The 19,964-nt window shown below is 47.4% G+C and overlaps 1 protein-coding gene across 4 annotated transcripts in view; it reads right to left on the bottom strand.

Annotated features, from left to right (window-relative positions):
* Positions 1-264: 264 nt before the first annotated feature.
* LOC134347790 (1-acyl-sn-glycerol-3-phosphate acyltransferase gamma-like) overlaps positions 265-19,964 on the bottom strand; it is a 76,871-nt gene continuing 57,171 nt past the window's right edge. For 3 of the 4 annotated variants that reach the window (XM_063050214.1, XM_063050213.1, XM_063050215.1), the window contains 3 exons: positions 17,106-17,181; positions 9,036-9,234; positions 265-5,336 (listed from right to left, as the gene is read on the bottom strand). In XM_063050214.1, coding sequence (XP_062906284.1) covers positions 5,248-5,336; positions 9,036-9,234; positions 17,106-17,181 — 364 coding nt within the window. In that variant the 3' untranslated portion in view covers positions 265-5,247. The remainder of the gene's footprint in view (positions 5,337-9,035; positions 9,235-17,105; positions 17,182-19,964) is intronic. The other variant, XM_063050212.1, reaches the window with a different exon arrangement.

Below are 19,964 nucleotides of genomic sequence, written 5' to 3' on the forward strand. Positions count from 1 at the left end.
AGTCACCTTTCATCCTCCTTCACTTCATGGGAGAAAAAAACCTGGTTCACTCAACGTATCTTCATCAGACATGTTCTCTAACCCAAGCAGCATCCCAGTAGATCTCCTGTGCTTCCTCTCTAAAGCTTCCATACTCTTTGACAAATGAGGCGACCAGAACCGAACACAATACTCCAGGTGTGGAACAAATATGAAAACCTCTTTCTTCAGCTGAGAGCACCAAAGGAGGAAGTCAGTTATTAACATCATGAAGGGGTTGGACGACATGCTGTTGTCCATATCAGAGCTGCTCAGGCAGAGATAATTGAGAGTTCCCGGTTCCTCAGTGTAAATACCACCCACCTTTCATGACCAGTGCACCAGCCTCTATGCCTGTCCCATGTCCCCCCACCTAGTGTCGGGGGTGAACCCACAGCAGCAGACCTGAGTCGGGGGAAAGAGTGAAATCATTTATTCCTTTATTCTGAAATGCAGGATGGACGCGACAGGCGCCCACGGTCCCGAGAACCGCGGCGCGGTTTATCCGCTACAAGTGCGGCATTCCCTGAAGTCCTTGTGTTAAGTGCGTGATACCGTCGGACATGCAGAGATGGGAAGAAGCAGGGGATCAGTAGTGGAAGACTGGAAAGGAATTGCCACGTCTTGCCGTACAACAGATCAGTCCCCATCTACAGCCCCAAAGCCCGGAACATACAAATCAGCACAGCCCTAAAGTACTTACAATGGTAAGAGGAGCATTTGATGGCTCTGGGCCTGTACTCGAGAGAGTTCAGAAGAATGAAGGGGAAACTTATGGTAAACCTGCTGACTATTGAAAGGCCGAGATAGAGTGGATGTGGAGAGATGCTTCCGACAATGGGGAAGTATAGGACGAGAGGGCACAGCCTCAGAACACGCAGGCATCCATTTAGAAGACATGAGAAGAAATTTCTTTAGTCAGAGGGTGGTGAATCTGTGGAATTCATCACCACAGATGGGTGTGGAGGCTAAATCATTGGATATATTTAAAGCAGAGGTTGATAGGTTCATGATAAGTCAGGGTGTCAATGGTTACGGGGAGAAGGATACTAAATCAGCCATGATGGAATGGCGGAATAGACTTGATGGGCCAAATGGCCTAATTGTACTCCTATGTCTTCTGTTCACCTCAGGCAGAGTGGGCTCACCGTTACCTTCAGATGGGCATGTAACCCAGAGGAACTGCTGTGGGTGATGGTGATAAAGACCACTTCACATCGAGTGATACCAACCCTGATGCAGTGCTGGGTGGAACAGACATCTCCCTCAGCCCAAAGGGTTGGAAACCTGTCACCTGTCTGCATGGATCTACCCACAGCCCACGTTTACCAGTTATCGTACTCCTTTATTGAAATGAACTACCATATTATAAAAACAATCATGTCAATGCTTTCAGTAAATTATTTGTTTACAGAGGGGAGGGATGCCAATGCAGAATAAATATTTTGTCATTAAAGGCTCTAGAAATAGATCATACTCTGTATGGGGGCAGGAACAGTTAGTTACAGAGTGAAGCTCCCTCCACACTGTCCCATCACACACTCCCAGGACAGGGACAGTTAGATACAGAGTGAAGCTCCCTCTACACTGTCCCATCACACACTCCCAGGACAGGGACAGTTAGATACAGAGTGAAGCTCCCTCTACACTGTCCCATCACACACTCCCAGGACAGGGACAGTTAGTTACAGAGTGAAGCTCCCTCCACACTGTCCCATCACACACTCATAGGGCAGGGACAGTTAGATACGGAGTGAAGCTCCCTCCACACTGTCCCATCACACACTCCCAGGACAGGGACAGTTAGATACAGAGTGAAGCTCCCTCCACACTGTCCCTTCACACACTCCCAGGACAGGGACAGTTCGACACAGAGTGAAGCTCCCTCTGCGTAGGCTCAGTTTCTAATGGGGAATGTTCCTATTCTCTTGTCTGTCACTCTGGTCTGATTGAGAGTGTCCATACCCCATTCTCAGTCCAGTATTTTTCACAAAATCGCCATGAACCATTTGCAAGATGTCCATAGTCAAGTAGAGGTTGCTTCGCTCCCTCAGCCAGCATTGCTCCTCCTGTGGCTTCACTCCCCCCTCCCCCGGTGATCAATCTAACACTGGACCTTTTATTTTGAACTGGTTCTTTCCAAAAATTACCCCGTGTTTAAGTGAGGATGTGGTCAGCGTGCTGGCAAGAATGGAAGGAGGGAAGGGGCAAGGGAGAGAAAAGAGTCGCGTTTGGGTGTGGGAGGGAGGAGTGCGATGGTTTGATCCAGGGAAGGGACGAGTGGGTAGAGGAGGCGGCTCTCATTGTGGGCCCTCAGTATCTGTACTCTCAGGGGTTGGAGGGGTGGGAGAGGTAAGGAGTGCAGCAGCTGGGAGCTGGGATCCACGGCACCCTCACTCACAGACCAGTGGCAGGACAGGTGAGGCAGAAACAGGGCGATCCACACAACATTCCCAGAGTGCTCCTACTGGAATGGAACAACAGGAACGTGGGTGTGGGAGTGGACTCTGTGTGAACCTCCTCGGCACTGCCCTGTCTGCTGGTTACAGGGATGGGGATAAATTAGTAATGAACTCTGTTGTCTCTACAACCAGATCTCCTTTAGGTGGAAGCTACACCTACTTGCTGCTGGGTGGGTCAGCGGGGAGATAAACGGTTGTTTCAAGTTATGGAGTTTCCAAAAGAGTTAACACTGCAATGCACTGCACACTCAGATGAAACACTGAAAACCATGTCTTCAGTACGCTGCTAACAGTGTGCTGTCAACAGGCAGATGTTCACCATGTTCGCTGTAATATCTCACGCAGTCAGAGGGTTGACGTGGGTTTTATTGCATCCGACAGGTTTGCCCAGACTGTGCTGGCCCTGCAGAGGTTAGAAGGACCCCGGGAACCCAGGCAGGGGTTTAATTCCACACTGTCACAGTGAGCAGATGTATAGTACAGCACATAACTCCCCCCATCCACCTGTGCACAGGGTCCCACTGAGACTTGGTCAAATGGAGGGCACAGATCCTCATCTGTAAACAGAACGGCCGAGTCTTCCCAATCACCGTGGTGCCAGACCCAGCTTTCACACACAGACACCGACCTGTAACAAGAACAGTCACACACGCATACACACCGACCTGTACCAGGAACAGTCACACACGCACATACACACCGACCTGTACCAGGGACAGTCACACACGCACATACACACCGACCTGTACCAGGAACAGTCACACACGCACATACACACCGACCTGTACCAGGAACAGTCACACACGCACATACACACCGACCTGTACCAGGGACAGTCACACACGCACATACACACTGACCCGTAACAGGGACAGCCACACACACAGACACCGACCTGTACCATGAATGGTCTCTCTCTCTCTCACACACACACACACACACACATGTACAGACCCTTACCGGGGACATTCACACACACCGACCCTCACCAGGGACGGTGTCTCTCTCTCTCTCACACACACACACACACTCACTGACACTTACCGGGGACGTTCACACACAACCCATACCAGGACAGTTAGTCACACACACACACCGACCCTTACCGGGGACGTTCACACACAACCCATACCGGGACAGTTAGTCACACACACACACCGACCCTTACCGGGGACGTTCACACACAACCCATACCGGGACAGTTAGTCACACACACACACCGACCCTTACCGGGGACGTTCACACACAACCCATACCGGGACAGTTAGTCACACACACACACCGACCCTTACCGGGGACGTTCACACACAACCCATACCAGGACAGTCAGTCAGACACACACACACACCGACCCTTACCGGGGACGTTCACACACAACCCATACCGGGACAGTCAGTCAGACAGTCAGAGAGACACACACACACACACACACACACACACACACAGTAACTGGCGAGAACCAAGGTGTTTGTGTGTGATAAAGCCAGCCTAACCCCACAGAGACAATTCTATCATCGTATTGGGTCAGACCAAAGGTAGTTACATGATTTAACCAATACATACACCTCAGATCTGAGCACGAATCCAGGAAGAATCCCAGAACTAGAACAGGTAAACTGTAGAAGGGAGGATGGGGAGAGGAATAGAGAGGGGGTGGGGAGAGGGACAGAGAGAGATATAGAGAGGGGAGTTGAAGACAGATATGGGGAGGGGGTTGAAGACAGAGAAAGATATATAGAGAGGAGGGTTTTGAAGATATATATGGATAGACAGAGAGGGGTTTGAAAGAGGTGGAGAGGGAGGAGACATCACAAAGAGGGAAGACAGATGGACTTTTAAAGAGACATGGAGAAAGGAAGAACAGCAAGAGAGGGGTGGGGAGGAGCCAATTTGAGAGAAAGACAAAGAAAGGGAAAGAGAAGGGGCGAGGGAAGGTGTGAAAGAGAGAGGATAAGAAAGAAAATGAAAAGAGCAAAAAGGGAAATACTGAGAGAAAGGGATTTCCTGCTACCCTAATGGACGGGGGGGGGAGGTGGGGGGGGAGGGAGAAGAGGAAGGAGAGGGACAGGTTTCCAGCTGCACTCATGGACGGGTGGGTGGAAGAAGGGGGGGGGATGGATTTCCTGCTGCACTCATGGACAGAGATGGAGGGGAAGAGGAAGAGGAAGGATGGATTTCCTGCTACCTTAATGGACAAGGGTGGGGGAGGGAGAAGAGGAAGGGGAGGGATGGATTCCCTGCTGCACTCATGGACGGTAGGGGGAGGTTGGGGAATGGATTTCCTGCTGCACTCATGGACAGAGGTGCAGAGGTGGTGAGGAAGAGAAAGGAGAGGGATGGATTCCCTGCTACCCTAACAGACGGTGGGGTGGGGGGGGTGGTTGGGGAATGGATTTCCCGCTGCACTCATGGACAGAGGTTGACATCCACTACAAGCTGGTCTTCGAGCTCAGCCTTTGGTTAATCCCAGTTGCCAATATGTGGAGGTAGGGGTGCAGAGCTGACTGACGCTGGGGAAGTGGGGAGGAAGAGATGAACTCCAGCCAGGAGAAGTGTGGGGAGGGCATGGACGAGCCTGGGTTTGACAGGGTGTAGGGATGGTGGGCTGAGAGTGGACTGTGTGGTCCAGGGTGGTCACTCTCCATCAGCAGACCGTGGAATGGCTGGTTCTTGGCTCCTGTTGCTAGTTAGTTACTGTAGGTGGAGGAGAGTGGAACATTCCCAGAGTCACAGAGTTATCTCGGTAAATAGGTGTCTGTTAATGTCTCTATATTGCCTTCTTGAATTCCTGGTTTCCATAGCTTGAACCTTTTCCGATCTCCGTCACTCCGATCAGCCGTCGCACACAAAATGAGGCTGTGAAACAGTGAAAAGGGATAATTTTACACACAACAGTACAGAACAGCACTTCTACACTGAACACTACCCAAACTATCACAGCAGTGTAGTGGTTAGCGCCATGCTATTACAGCTTGGAGTGTCAGGGTTCAATTCCGGAGCCCTCGCAGTACGTTCGTACAGTTTCTCCCGTGAGCATGTGGGTTTCCTCCAGGTGCTCTGGTTTCCTCCCACAGTCCAAACATGTATGGTTAGTGGGTTAATTGGTCACTTAAATTGTCCTGTGATTAGGCTAGGGTTAATCCTGGGGTTGCTGGGCTGTGCGAATCATTGGTCCGCACTGCATCTCTAAATAAATAAATTTAACTAAATCCCTTCTGCCTGTATATGACCTATTATCTGTCTATTCCTGGCATATTCATGTGTCTGTCTAAAAGCCCCTCAAACACCACTGTCATATCTGCTTCCAGACACCCACCACTCTGTGTGAGAAAATAACCTGCTTCACTCATCTCCTTTAAACTCTCCCTATCTTACTTTACACGCACATCCTCCAATACTTGATACTTATACCCTGGGGAGAAAAGATTCTGTCTGTGGATATTCTCTCCTCCCTCCCATTGGACAGAAGATACAAAAGCCTCAAAGAGCACATGCTACGAGGCTCAAGGATAGCTTCTACCTATCTTTAATAATATTATTAAACAGTCCCTTCGTACGGTAAGATGGACACTTGGCCTCGCAATCTGCTTCATCTGGCATTTCACTGTCTACCTGCACTGCACTTTCTCTGCAGATCGAACAGTGATCCCTTAAAGATACCACGCAAGTCTACGTGCTGTGCTGCCTGGTACGTTGGACTTCATTAGTCAGGGGATTGCATTCAAGAGCCAGGAGGTAATGTAAAACTCTGGTTACACCACACGTGGAATATTGTGTTCATTTCTGGTCCCCACATCATAGGAAGGGTGTGGAGGCCTCAGAGGGTGCAGAGGAGATTTACCAGGACGCTGCCTGGATTACACAGTATGCCTTATGAGGATAGGTTGAGTGAGCTGGGTCTTTTCTCTTGGAGTGAATGAGAATGGGAGGTGACTTGACAGAGGTGTACAAGATGGTAAGAGGCACAAATGGAGTGGAAAGCCAGAGATTTTCCCCTCTCAAGGTGGAAATGACTACTATGGGGGAGGGGGTCATTTTAAGGTGATTGGAGTGAAGTATAGGGGGGAATGTCAGAGGCAAGTGTATATATATTTTGTGCCCTGCATTGGTGGTGGTAGAGGCAGATAAATTAAGGACACTTAAGAGACTGTTGGATAGGTACATGGATGAAAGAAAAAAGGGCTAAGTAGGAGAGAAGGGTTAGATGTAGGTGTTCTATGTAATGATTTGATCTGTATGGACAACTTTTCACTATGCCTTGGTACATGTGATGGTAATAACAAATTTCTCGAGTTTATAAACCTCTATAAGATCACCTCTTGGCCTCCTTCACTCCAGAGAAAACAATCCCAGCCTGTCCAGTCTCTCCTAATAAGCCAAGCCCTCCAGTCTAGAACTGCGGTCTACTGCTGAGATAAATCCTTGGATAAGACCATATGGTCTATCTCCTGAAAAAGGACAAACAATTCATCCTGGTTCTTGACTTCTGAACTTCACATTGATGATGCGCCTTGACCGGTTTCACTACAACCTCATCGTCAGTCTGTACAAGCTGTAGCTTTGAGAGCCAATGCACTCAGTCTGTCGGACAAGCCGCTGTTCGTCCGGGACCTCCCACCACTCATTTGCTGCTTTACTTGTTGAGCTTGAGACCCTAAACCTTTGGGTAAGTTCTTCTCCACCTCCAGTGAACATATTCGCAGGATGTATTCTCATCTTTGCCATGGGGCATTAATCTCAACAAATGAATGAGGGCAGATCTTATAGAGGTACACAAAATTTTGAGGGGTATAGATAGGGCAAAAGCTAAGACAACAACTGGAGGTCATGGGTTAAGGGTGAAAGGTGAAATGTTTACAGGGAACATGAGGGGGAACTTCTTCACTCAGAGGGTGGTGAGAGTGTGGAACAAGCTGCCTGTGGAAGTGGTGGATACGGATTCGATCGCAGCAGTTAAGAGAAGTTTGGATACGTACATGGATAGCAGGGGTATGGAGGGTCTTGGTCCCGGTGCAGGTCAATGGGTGTAGGCAGCTTAACAGTTCAGCATGGACTAGATGGGCTGAAGGGCCTGTTTCTCTGCAGTAGTGCTCTATAATTTTAACTGACACTTTGCACTATAATGGACTTTTGTACGAACTGACTCCTTCTTGTTTATATTTACCGGGTGTGTGCTGTATATTTCATGCTCTGTGCCTCAGATGCTGCTGCAAATAGGTTTTCATTACACCCGTGCAGACGTGAACTTGTGCAAATGACAATCAACTCATCTCCATGTTACCCATGTAACAATCTCCCATTTCATATTGAACATAGAACAGTACAAAACAGTACAAGCCCCTCAGCCCACGAGGTGCCGACCTTTTAACCGATTCCTACTGACAGTATTCAATGACTTTGTTTCCACAGTACTGTGGAAAACTCAAGAGTTACGCTGCTTGGAGAAGAAATTTCCCCTCATCACTGTTTGAAACTGGGCCTTCCCCTTGCCCTGAGAGAGGAGGTGCAAGGAATGCCCTGCTAGGGCTGGTGTCAAGCAGGGGCTTTCACCAAACCTTGGTTAATGGCAAGACCTCATGGCATAAAAAGTCTGGGAACCCCTGGTGGGAGAGGCAGATACATTAGAGGCAAAGATAGGCACATGGATGATAGAAAAATGGAGGGGAGGGCTGAATGGGAGGGAAGGGCTAGATTGATCTTGGAGTAGGTTATAGCACCAGAACAACATTGTCGGCTGAGACGCCTGTACTGCGCTCCACTCTTCTATTTTCTATGTTCTCTACCAAATCATAACTTATAGTAATATGTTATGTATTGCACTGCATTGGTTTCTCAGGGTTGTTACAGCTGGGGGGGGGGGCAGGGGTAGTGCTGACAAGCTCCCACTGCCTACTAGATGCTCCCAATGCTCCCAATGGCGGGTATCTCAAACAGCCTCTCACCCAAATCCAGCTCCTGGCCTTCACATGTGGCTTAGCTACTAAGCTTGGTGGAACCATTTCTACTGACAGAAGGGGCAAAGGCGGGTTAGTGGTGCCTTAAAACCAGTCACTTCAGGCAGATGGGGCCCCACAGCCGCGGTTGGCAGCTCATCTAGAAGGAAAACTCTGATCTCAAACCTCCCCTGCCTTGTGGCTATACCCACTCATGGAGAAAGGCTTCGGGAGTAAATCCCAAAGAAAAATTTGGAGCTGGAATCCCTGAGGCAGTCCTACGTTGAGTTTACACTGACCGGCAACTCCTGCGTTGCCTCCGGTGCCAAACTGCATTGGTTTCTGCCGTTCCTTTGGATTCATCAGCAGCATGGAGAGGGGAAGCCCTCTACCTGGGCAACAGCTTGCTCTCCGTATCGTCCTGCCCTGGCTTGTGTATGACAGCTAGGATGCAAAACCCAGTGTCGACACTGACCAGTGGAGGGCCTGTGTCAATGACCGGCACTGCTGCCGTAAAACAGTACATTTCATGGCATAAACCCAGTTCTGATCCACACGCGCTCCCCTTCCCGCACCAGCCCACGGGCAGCGTCCACCCCCGGGAGAGTACTGAGGAGCCTACCTGCACCCACAAGCAGCAGGAACGAGCAGATTAGGACCGGGGACCCGCTGACAAACACTCCGACCGTGAAGCTGAACAGCGGCGTCAGCAGTACCACCACCCAGAAGAGCCAGTTAAGGAAGGGCCACGGCCGGCGGCGGGGCTGAATCCGTTGTCCGGGAAACGTGCCTTCCTTGTTGTATTGCTCCTGCAGAGCGTCCTGTGAAACCAGAAGCAAGCAAACCCATTAAACTGGCAATACTGGAAAGGCTCACCAGCAGCTTTTACAGATGCACTTTAATGTACTGGTAATATTGTAACCAGAGTATCCTAACTGGTTGAATCAATGCCCAGGAATGGAAAAGTCTCCCGAAAGTGGTGGAAACAGCCCAGTCCATCACAGGCAAAGCTCTCGTCGCCATTAAGCACATTTACATGGAGTGCTACCACAAGAAAGCAACATCCAACATCAAAGACCCCCACCATTCAGACTATGCCCCCTACTCACAACTATCAGGCAGGACCCACGCTTTGAAAAGGAGATTAAAACTACACCTGTGCAAACCTCTGCAGCATCTGCCAACCCTGTGATCTCTGTCTCAGAGGGTGACGTCAGAACATCTTTCAAGAGGGCGGATCCTCACAAGACATCAGACCCTGATGGTGTACCTGGTAAGGCTCTGAAAACCTGTGCCAACCAACTGGTGGGAGTGTTGAAGGACAGCTTCGAATCTCTCGCTGCTGCAGTCAGAGGTGCCTAAGAAGAGCAGGGTGAGCTGCCTCAACGACTGTCCCTTAGCCACACTCACATCAACTATGATGAAGTGCTTTGAGAAGTTGGTCATGGCCAGAATCGACTCCTGCCTAAGCAAAGACCTGATCTATCACTGCAATAGGTCTACAACAGATGTAATCTCACTTGCTCTCCATTCTACCTTGGACTATTTGGACAATAGCATACCTATGTCAGGCTGCTTTTATTGATTATAGGTCAGTGTTCAACATAACCATAACCTCAATCAATAAGCATCAAAACCCAGGCCTCCGAACCTCCCTCTGCAGCTGGATTCTTGACTTCCTTACCGGGAGACCGCAGTCTGCGTGGACTGGAGATAACGCCTCCTCCTCACTGATGACCAACACTAGTGCACCTCACGGATGTGTGCTTAGCCCACTGCTCTACTTTCTCTACACCCATGACTCCACAACTAGGTACGGTTCAAATGCCATCTATAAATGTGCTGATGATACAACCATTGTTGACAGAATCTCAGATAGTGATGAGGTGATGTATAGAAGTGAGATATATCAACTTGCGTTGAGTTGTATCATAGCAACAACCTCGCACTCAATGTCAATAAGACCAAAGAATTGATTGTGGACTTCAGGAAGAGTAAGACGAGGGAACATGAACTAGTCCTCAGAGGGATCAGTGAAAATGGGGAGTAGTTTCAAGTTACTGGGTGTTAACATCTCTGAACTTCTACCCAGGGCCCAACATATTGATGCAATTACAAAGCAGGCACGACAGTGACTATATTTCATTAGGAATTTGAGAAGTATTGGTACATCAACACAGACTCTCTCAAATTTCTACAGATGTACTGTGGAGAGCATTTTAACTGGTTTCATCACTGTCTGTGATGGAGGGGCCACTGCACGTGATCAGAAAAAGCTGAAGGAAGTTGTAAACTCTGCCAGCTCCACTATGGACACCAGCCATGCCTAAACACAGGACATCTTCAAAAGACCATGCTTAAAAAGGCAGCATCCATCATGTAGGACCCCAGCACCCAGGACATGCCCTCTTCTTATTGATACCATCAAAGTGGTGATACAGGAGCCTGAAGACACACACACACACACACTCAATGTCTCAGGAACAGCTTCTTTCCTGCCACCATTAGATTTCTGAATGGACAATGAACTCATGAACACTACCTCACCTTTCCCCCCTCTCTTTAAGTACAAACCCCATTTCCAGAAAAATTGGGATATTTTCCAAAATGCAATAAAAACAAAAATCTGTGAAATGTTAATTCAGGTGAACCTTTATTTAACTGACAAAAGTACAGAGAAAAGATGTTCAATAGTTTTACTGACCAACTTAATTGTATTTTGTAAATATACACAAATTTAGAATTTGATGACTGCAACATACTCAACAAAAGTTGGGACAGAGTTAAAATAAGATTGAAAAGTGCACAGAATATTCAAGTAACACCGGTTTGGAAGACTCCACATTAAGCAGGCTAATTGGTAGCAGGTGAGGTATCATGACTGGGTATAAAAGTAGCGTCCATCAAAGGCTCAGTCTTTGCAAGCAAGGATGGGTTGTGGCTCACCCCTTTGTGACAAAATTCGTGAGAGAATTGTTAGTTAGTTCAAAAGGAACATTTCTCAACGCAAGATTGCAGAGAATTTAGGTCTTCCAACATCTACAGTATATAATATTGTGAAAAGTTTCAGAGAATTCAGAGACATCTCAGTGCGTAATGGGCAAGGTCGGAAACCACTGTTGAATGCGCGTGATCTTCGAGCCCTCAGGCGGCACTGCCTGAGAAACCGTCATGCTACTGTGACAATTATAGCCACCTGGACTTGGGAGTACTTCGGAAAACCACTGTCACTCAACATAGTCCGTCGCTGCATCCAGAAATGCAACTTGAAACTGTATTACGCAAGGAGGAAGCCATACATCAACTCTATGCAGAAACGCCAGCAAGTTCTCTGGGCCCGAACTCATCTCAGATGGACTGAAAGACTGTGGAACCGTGTGCTGTGGTCACATGAGTCCACATTTCAGCTAGTTTTCGGAAAAAACTGGCGTCGAGTTCTTCGTGCCAAAGATGAAAACGACCATCCAGATTGTTATCAGCGAAAGGTGCAAAAGCCAGCATCTGTGATGGTATGGGGGTGCATCAGTGCCCACGGCATGGGTGAGTTGCATGTATGTGAAGGTACCATTGACTCTGAGGCGTATATTAGGATTTTAGACAGACATATGTTGCCATCAAGGCGACGTCTCTTCCCGGGACGTCCATGCTTATTTCAGCAGGACAATGCCAGACCACATTCTGCATGGGCTACAACAGCGTGGCTTTGTAGACACAGAGTGCGTGTGCTTGACTGGCCTGCTGCCAGTCCAGATCTATCTCCTATTGAAAATGTATGGCGCATCATGAAGAGGAGAATCAGACAACGGAGACCACGGACTGTTGAGCAGGTGAAGTCTTGTATCAAGCAAGAATGGACAAAATTTCCAAGTGCAAATCTACTACAATTAGTATCCTCAGTTCCAAAACGATTAAAGAGTGTTATTAAAAGGAAAGGTGATGTAACACAATGGTAACCATGCCTCAATTTGTGTATGTTTACAAAATACAATTAAGTTGGTCAGTAAAACTATTGAAAATCTTTTCTTTGTACTTTTGTCAGTTAAATAAAGGTTCACGTGAATTAACCTATCACAGATTTTTGTTTTTATTGCATTTTGGAAAATATCCTAACTTTTCTGGAAATGGGGTTTGCATATGCAAACACACATTCACATATAAACAGACGCGTAAATAATGTGCATGTGTATACAGTATGTTTATATACACAAATAATATATTTACATTATATACACACATTCACTGTAATTTATAGTTTATTATAGATTGCATTGTACTGCTGCCGCAAAACAATCAACTATTAAACCAGCGATATAAAACCAGATTCTGATTCTGAAACACCTGGGGTCCCACAGCACCAGGTCAGGAGCAGTTATCAGGCTCCTGAACCAGTGTGGATAACTTCACCCAGCTCAACGCTGAACTGATTCCAAAACCGGGCTCACTCTACAGCTCGCGTTCTCCATATTACTTATTTGCACAAGTTGCCTTCTTTTGCACATTGGTGTTTGTCGGTTTTTGTTTATGTACAATTTTTCATAAATTCTATTGCATTTCTTCATTGTCCTGTGAGTGTCCACAAGAAAATAAATCTCAGGGTAGATGGTAACCTACACGTACTTTGTTGGTAAATTTTACTTTGAACTTTGAGCTGCTCGAAGAGACTAGGTATGTCAAAGACGAGCATGTTTCTACAGAGGAAAGCATTCTGCCTGGTTGCATCGTGATCTGGTATCGAGGGCCGCTGCAGAGGACTGGGAAAACCCACACGGGGCTGTAGACTCATTCATTCCACCATGGGCATTAGCCTGCCTAGCAGCCAGGACATCTTCAGGAGGCTGTGCTTCAAGGCGGCAGCATCCGTCACCAAGAACCCCCACCATTCAGGAGATGCCCCCTTCTCATTGCTGTGATCAGGAAGGAGGTGCACAGGCCTGAAGATCCCATACTCAATCATTTAGAGACAGTTTCTTCCCCTTTGCCATCAGATTTCTGAACAGTCTGTGAACTCTAGCTTACTATTTCTTCCCATTTGTATTATTCACTGTATTTTGTAAGTTATCGTAACTTTATGTCTTTGCACTGTACTGCTGCCAGGAAACAAGACTGCGATTCTGAGAGTTTGCGGAGGAGCGGGGAAAACCGTCCCTTAGTACCATTACAGCAATTCGCATTCCCGAGAGACATGAAGCCAGAATAAAGAAGAAGCCAAATTAGGAAACTCAGGTTGGTGTTGGATCGCAAGAGAGGGAATTTGTTGAATGCTTACAAGAGGGTTTTTTAGAGCAGCTTATGCACGAGCCTTCTCAGGGAAAGGCCAACTTAGATTGAGTGTTGTGTAATAACTCAGATCTTATTAGGGAGCTTAATGTAAAGGAACCCTAAGGAGACAGTGACCATGACGTGCTTGAAATCATACTGCAATTTGAGAGGGAGAAGCATAACTCACATGTATCAGTATCACGATGGAATAAAGGGAATTACAGAGGCATGAAAGAGGAATTTGCACAGGTGGATTGGAGGAGAATACTGGTGGGGATGAAGGCAGAGCAGAGATGGCTGAAGTTTCTGGGAATAGTTCACAAGGCACAGGGTAGATATGCCCCACAGAAGTAGTTCTCAAATGACAGGGGTAGGCAATCGTGGCTGACAAGGGAAGTTAAGGACTACATAAAAGCCAAGAAAAGGGCATACAAGGCAGCAAAAGTGAGTGAGAAGTTAGATGATTGGGAAGCTTTAAAAATCCGATAAACTGCAACTAAAAAAGCTAGAAGGGAAAAGATGAAATATGAGGGCAAACTAGCCAATAATATGAAGTAGGATACTAAATGTTTTTTTCAGTTATATAAGTAAAAGAGAGGTGAGAGTTGATATTGAACCACTGGAAAATGACGTGGGTGAGGTATTAATGGGGAATAAATGGCAGATGAACTTAACGGGTACCTTACATCTGTCTTCACTGTGGAAGACATCAGCAGTGTGCCAGAGGTCCGTGAGTATCAGGGAACAGGAGTGAGTGCCATTGCTATAACAAAGGAAAACGTGCTGGGCAAACTCAAAAGTCTTAAAGTGGATAAGTCACCTGGACCTGATGGACTACATCCCAGAGTCCTGCGAGGTTACTGAAGAGATAACAGATGCATTGCTCATGATTTTTCAAGAATCACTAGATTCTGGCATGGTCCCAGAAGACTGGAAAATTGTAAATGTTACTTCACTCTTTAAGAAGGGAGGAAGACAAAAGAAAGGAAATTATAGGCCTGCTAGCCTAACCTCAGCTGTTGAGAAAGTTGGAGTCTATTATTAAGGATGAGGTTTTGGATACTTGGAGACTAATGATAAAATAAGTTAAAGTCAGCATGGTTTCTGTAAAGGAAATCTTGCCTGACAAATCTGTTAGAGTTCTTTGAGGAAGTAACAAGCAGGGTGGACAAAGGAGAGGCAGTGGATGTCATTTACTTGGGTTTTCGAAAGCATGTGATAAAGGTATCACATGAGGCTGCTTAACAAGATAAAATCCTATGGTGTTACGGGAAAGATACTGGCATGGATAGAGGAATGGCTGACAGGCAGGAGGCAGCTAGCGGGAATAAAGGGGCCTTTTCTAGTTGGCTGCCAGTGACTAGTGGTGTTCCTCAGGGGTCAGTATTGGGACCACTGCTTTTCATGTTGTTTGTCAATGATTTGGATAATAGAATCGATCACTTTGTGGCAAAGTTTGTGGATGATACGGAGATAGGTACGGGGTAGGTAGTGCTGAGGAAGTAATGCACTGCAGCAGGACTTAGACAAATTGGAAGAATGGGCAGACAAAGTGGCAGATAGAATGTGTGTGTGTGTTCGTCCATTGTCAACGTCGATGAGGACCTCGACACCGTTATTGATGGTGTCGAGACTAGCGCGTGACTTGGATTTAAGTGAGGGAGAGTTGCGCAGCGTCAGCCTCACTCTCTCTACCCAATTCCCATCTGGATCCAGTGGCAAGACAGAGTCTAGACGGCTGGAGATGGGACTAGGCGCAGTGGATGACCAGGACGTCTTCTGTGTCTTGTCCTGCTCTACACGTTCCACGACGCTTGCAGAGACCGCCTTCTTGACCGTTGGACCTTCCATTGGTCTCGTCCGCTCAGTCTGCCGGAGCCTGTCTTCACATGCTGGGATAGACAACTCTCTATCTCACCGAGGGTTTGAGACCCGTCGGCTACCCTCACCTGGTTTAGCCGGCTTGTCGAAGCCGTTGCCCGGGGTGTGGCCGCTGTCTCATTTGGTAAAAGGAACAATAGTGTTATCTAAATGGGAAGAAAATTCAAACATCAGAGGTGCAGAGGGACTTAGGAGTCCTCGTGCAAGACTCCTCAAAGATCAATTTATAGGTTGAGTTTGTGATAATGAAGGCAAATGCAATGTTGGCATTTATTTCAAGAATAGAATATAAAAGCAAGGAGACAATGCTAAGCCTGTATAAGACACGAGTCAGGCCACACTTGAATATTGTCAACAGTTTTGGGCCCCATATCTCAAAAAGGAGATTCAGAGGAGGTTCATGAGGATGATTCTGGGAATGAAATGGTTAACATACAAGCCCCATTTGGCAGCTTCGGGCCTGTACTCACTGGAATTTAGAAGAATGTGTGGGGATCTCATTGAAACCTACCGAATGTTGAAAGGACTAGATAAGGTGGATGTGGAGAGGGTGTTTCCTCTGGTGGGGAGTATCCACAACTGGAGGGCACAGCCTCAAAACTGAGGAGCGACCTTTTAGAACAGAGGTAAGGAGGAATCTTCTTAGCCAGAGAGTAGTGAGTCTGTGGAATGCTCTGCCACAGACTGCGGTGGAGGTCAAGTCCGTGGGTATATTTAAGGCGGAAGTTGATAATTTCCCTTCAACGCTCAGGGAATCAAAGGATACGGCGAGAAGGCAGGTGTATGGGGTTGAGTGGGATCCTGGATTGGCCATGATGGAATGGCGGAGCAGATTCGATGGGCTAAATGCTCCCATGTCTTATGGTCTACGTTGGGGGGACGGGGAGGGAGGAGTACAAACTGGCATGTGATAGGCGCAGCCTATGCCCTCCCACCTTCCCCCTCGCCTGGCCTTGCCAACTTGAGCTCCTCCCCTTCCACCACACCTCCTTATCCTCTCTTCTGCACCCTTTCTTTCTAGTCCTAAAAGGTCTTGGCCAAAAACGTCAACTGTTCATTCCCTCCAAAGATGATGCTGCTTGATCTGCTGAGTTCTTCCAGCATTTTGTGCGTGTTGCTCTGGATTTCCAGCACCTGCAGAACTGAGCAACACCCACAAGAAGTACGCTCGCACAGAGAAGCAACACTCTCATTCCTGCAACGATATTGTCACCTACTGCTAAAATCTCATGAGGAGCACGAACCACACTTGCCTCTGGGTTCCAGTGTTCAGGGTGGGGAGAGGGCAGGGGGAGAACATGAGAGAGGCAACCATTTCCCCAGGGGAGCTCAGTTCCTGTCCTCCAGCGAGGGTGGGGGCTACCCACATCCCACCCCCAAGTGAGGATTGGCAAAGGGGAAAATAACCACACACAGAGCCCCCAAGTGAGGATTGGCAAAGGGGAAAATAACCACACACAGAGAAACGATCTGTGTTGATTGCCACTGGTGAGATCAGATGCCAGTGGTAGTTCAATTCACACGTCTGCTGGGAGCCAGGCCCGAGCCCTACCTTGTCCTGGTACAGTTTGTGCAGCCACGCAGCGCACTCCTTCTCGTCTTCGGGGATCTCCTCCAGAGGAAACCGCCTGTCCAACAAAGGGAAAACAGGAGATTAAAAGAGAGAAAATTAAGCTTTATTTGTCACATGTACATCAAAACATACAGTGAAATGTGGCACCCTTGTTAACAACCAATGTGTTGAGGAGGGCATCCTGGAAGTCTGGGTGCAAGTTGTTGGAACAAGTAAGACTAACACTTCAGCATGGACTAGATAAGCCAAAGGGCCTGTTCTGTGCTGTATTTTTTGATGACTTTAAGTGTCACTACACTTCCGGTGCCAGCACAGGGTGAGAAGGTAGACTGGAGAGGGCAGACTGGCTTGACGTTCAAGGTCAAGGGGGCAGACCAGAATCAGGTTTAAGGGTGAGACAGTATTACCACTTGTACCGAGATACAGTGAAAAGTAATCACCAGTAATCTAGACGGCACGTTAGTGTAGAGGTTGGCGTAACACAATTCAACTCCAACTGTTGTCCGTACAGAGTTTGAACAGTCTCCCTACGGCTGTATTACTTTCCTCCAGGTGCTCTGGTTTCCTCACACATTGCAGAGACGTACCTATTAGGGTTCGCGAGTAGAGGACATGCTACGCTGGTGTCAGAGGCATGGTGACTGTGTTGGCAGTTGACACAAACAATGCACTTCACTGAACATCTCAATCTACACTCAGTGGCCACTCTATTAGGTACACAGCGACCCGAGTTCAATTCCCACCACTGTCTGTAAGGAGTTTGCACACTCTCCCTATGACCATGTGGGTTTCCTCCAGGTGCTCTGGTTTCCTCTCACAGTCCAAAGACGTACCAGTTACTAGATTAATTGTTCACGTGTGTAAATGGGTGGCATGTGCTTGTTAGATCAGAACAGCCTATCACCATGTGGTCTCCCTAAATAGATACAGATAATTTCATTACACAGTGCATTGAGGTGGGCCAAGGGAAACTACAAGACGGTTACAGTTACAGAGAAAGTGTAATGCAGGTAGACAATAAAATGCAAGGTAATGAGGTAGGTTGAAAGGTCAACTGTCCACCTCAACGTACCAGGCAACCATTCAATAGTCTGATAACAGTCCATCTCCATGTCCATGACAACTATCCAACTCAACAAACCCAGTAACCATTCAATAGTCTGATAACAGGCCGCCCCAACGTCCAAGATGGCAGCCCCCGCCTCAGCGTCCAAGACGGCAGCCCGCCCCAACGTCCAAGACGGCAGCCCGCCCCAACGTCTCAGACAACCATTCAAGTCTAATAGTGGGTTAGAAGCTGATCCTGAGCCAAGTGCTTTCAAGCTTTGGTATTATCTGCCGGATTTTGGGGGGTGGGGACAGAAAATGTCCAGGGTGGGTGGGTGGGTTATTAGTTGTTTTTTACCTCATGAGAGATGTAATTGGAGGCTGGAGGCATTTTGTTTCCACACATATGTGGAATGAGAGGCCAGAGGAAGTGGCTGAGGTGGGAACATTAACATTTAAAACACTCTTGGGCAGGTACACGATGAGAAAGGTTTTGAGAAGGGGCTCCCAACCCGAGGTCCTCGACATAAAGAGGTTGGGAACCCCTGATTTAGAGAGATATGGGCCAGATGCAGACAAAGGAACAGAGCTATCTTGAGTTCCACTCCCAGAGATCCCTCAAAGCTGCAGCACGTTGATAGGTAGGTTCCAGGGTATCATGTATTAGACTTCATTAGTCAGGGGATTGGGTTTAAGAACTGCAAGATCATGCTGCAACTCTACAGAAACCTGGTCAGACCACACTTGGGAGCTTCACTTCATTACAGGAGCATGTCTCATGAAGATAGATTGAGTGAGTTAATGATTTTCCCTATGGAGCAAAGAAGGACGAGAGGTGACTTGATAGAAGTGTACAAGACAAGAGACATAGATAGAGTGGACAGCTAGAGACCTTTTCCCAGGGTGGAAATGGTTAATATGAGAGGGCATTATTTTAAGGTGATTGGTTAGTGGGGATATCAGAGATAATTATTTTTATTACATAGCATGGTGGGTGGGTGGAACGCACGCTTCAATGGACATTTAAGAAACTCTCAGGTAGGCACATGGATGAAAGGAAAATGAAGGGCTATGTTGGAGGGAAGGGTTACTGATCTCAGAGGAGGTTAAAAGGTCAGCACAACAGCCTGTACCGTGCTGTAATGTTCTCAGTTCTATCCTCTAAATAGACCGTCATCCTTTTAGAACTGAGATGAGGAGAATCAGTTTGGTCCGAGAATGGCGAATCTGTGGAATTCTTTGCCACAGGCAGCTGTGGAGGCCGAGTCTTTGTGATCCTCCACAGCATCCACCAGCAAGGCTTTGGCATCAGGCAATCTGGGGAATTTGAGGAGCATTTAATGGTTCTGTGCCTGTACTCACTGCTCACTGGAGTTTAAAGAATGAGGGTGGATCTCATAGAAACACCTATTGAATATTGAAAGGCCTTGAAAGAGTGGAAGTGGAGAGGATGTTTCCTACTGTTGGGTGGGGAGGGGGGTCCTGGGACCAGAGGGTACGGCCTCAGAATAGAGGGACGTCTATTTAGAACAAAGACGAGAAGGAATTTCTTTAGCCAGAGGGTGGTGAATCTGTGGAATTCATCTGTGGAGGCCAAGTCATTGGGCATATTTAAAGTAAAAGTTGACAGGTTTCTGATTAGTTACGTAAAATGTTATGGAGAGATGGCAAGAGAATGGGGTTGAGAGGGATAATAAATCAGCCACGATGGAATGAATGGTGGGTGGAGCAGATGGCCTAATCCTGCTCCTATTCTGATGGTCTGTGCTGTATAACTGTGAATCGGTTTTT

This window comes from Mobula hypostoma, chromosome 6 (genome assembly GCF_963921235.1).
Source record: "Mobula hypostoma chromosome 6, sMobHyp1.1, whole genome shotgun sequence".
Lineage (NCBI taxonomy): Eukaryota > Metazoa > Chordata > Chondrichthyes > Myliobatiformes > Myliobatidae > Mobula > Mobula hypostoma.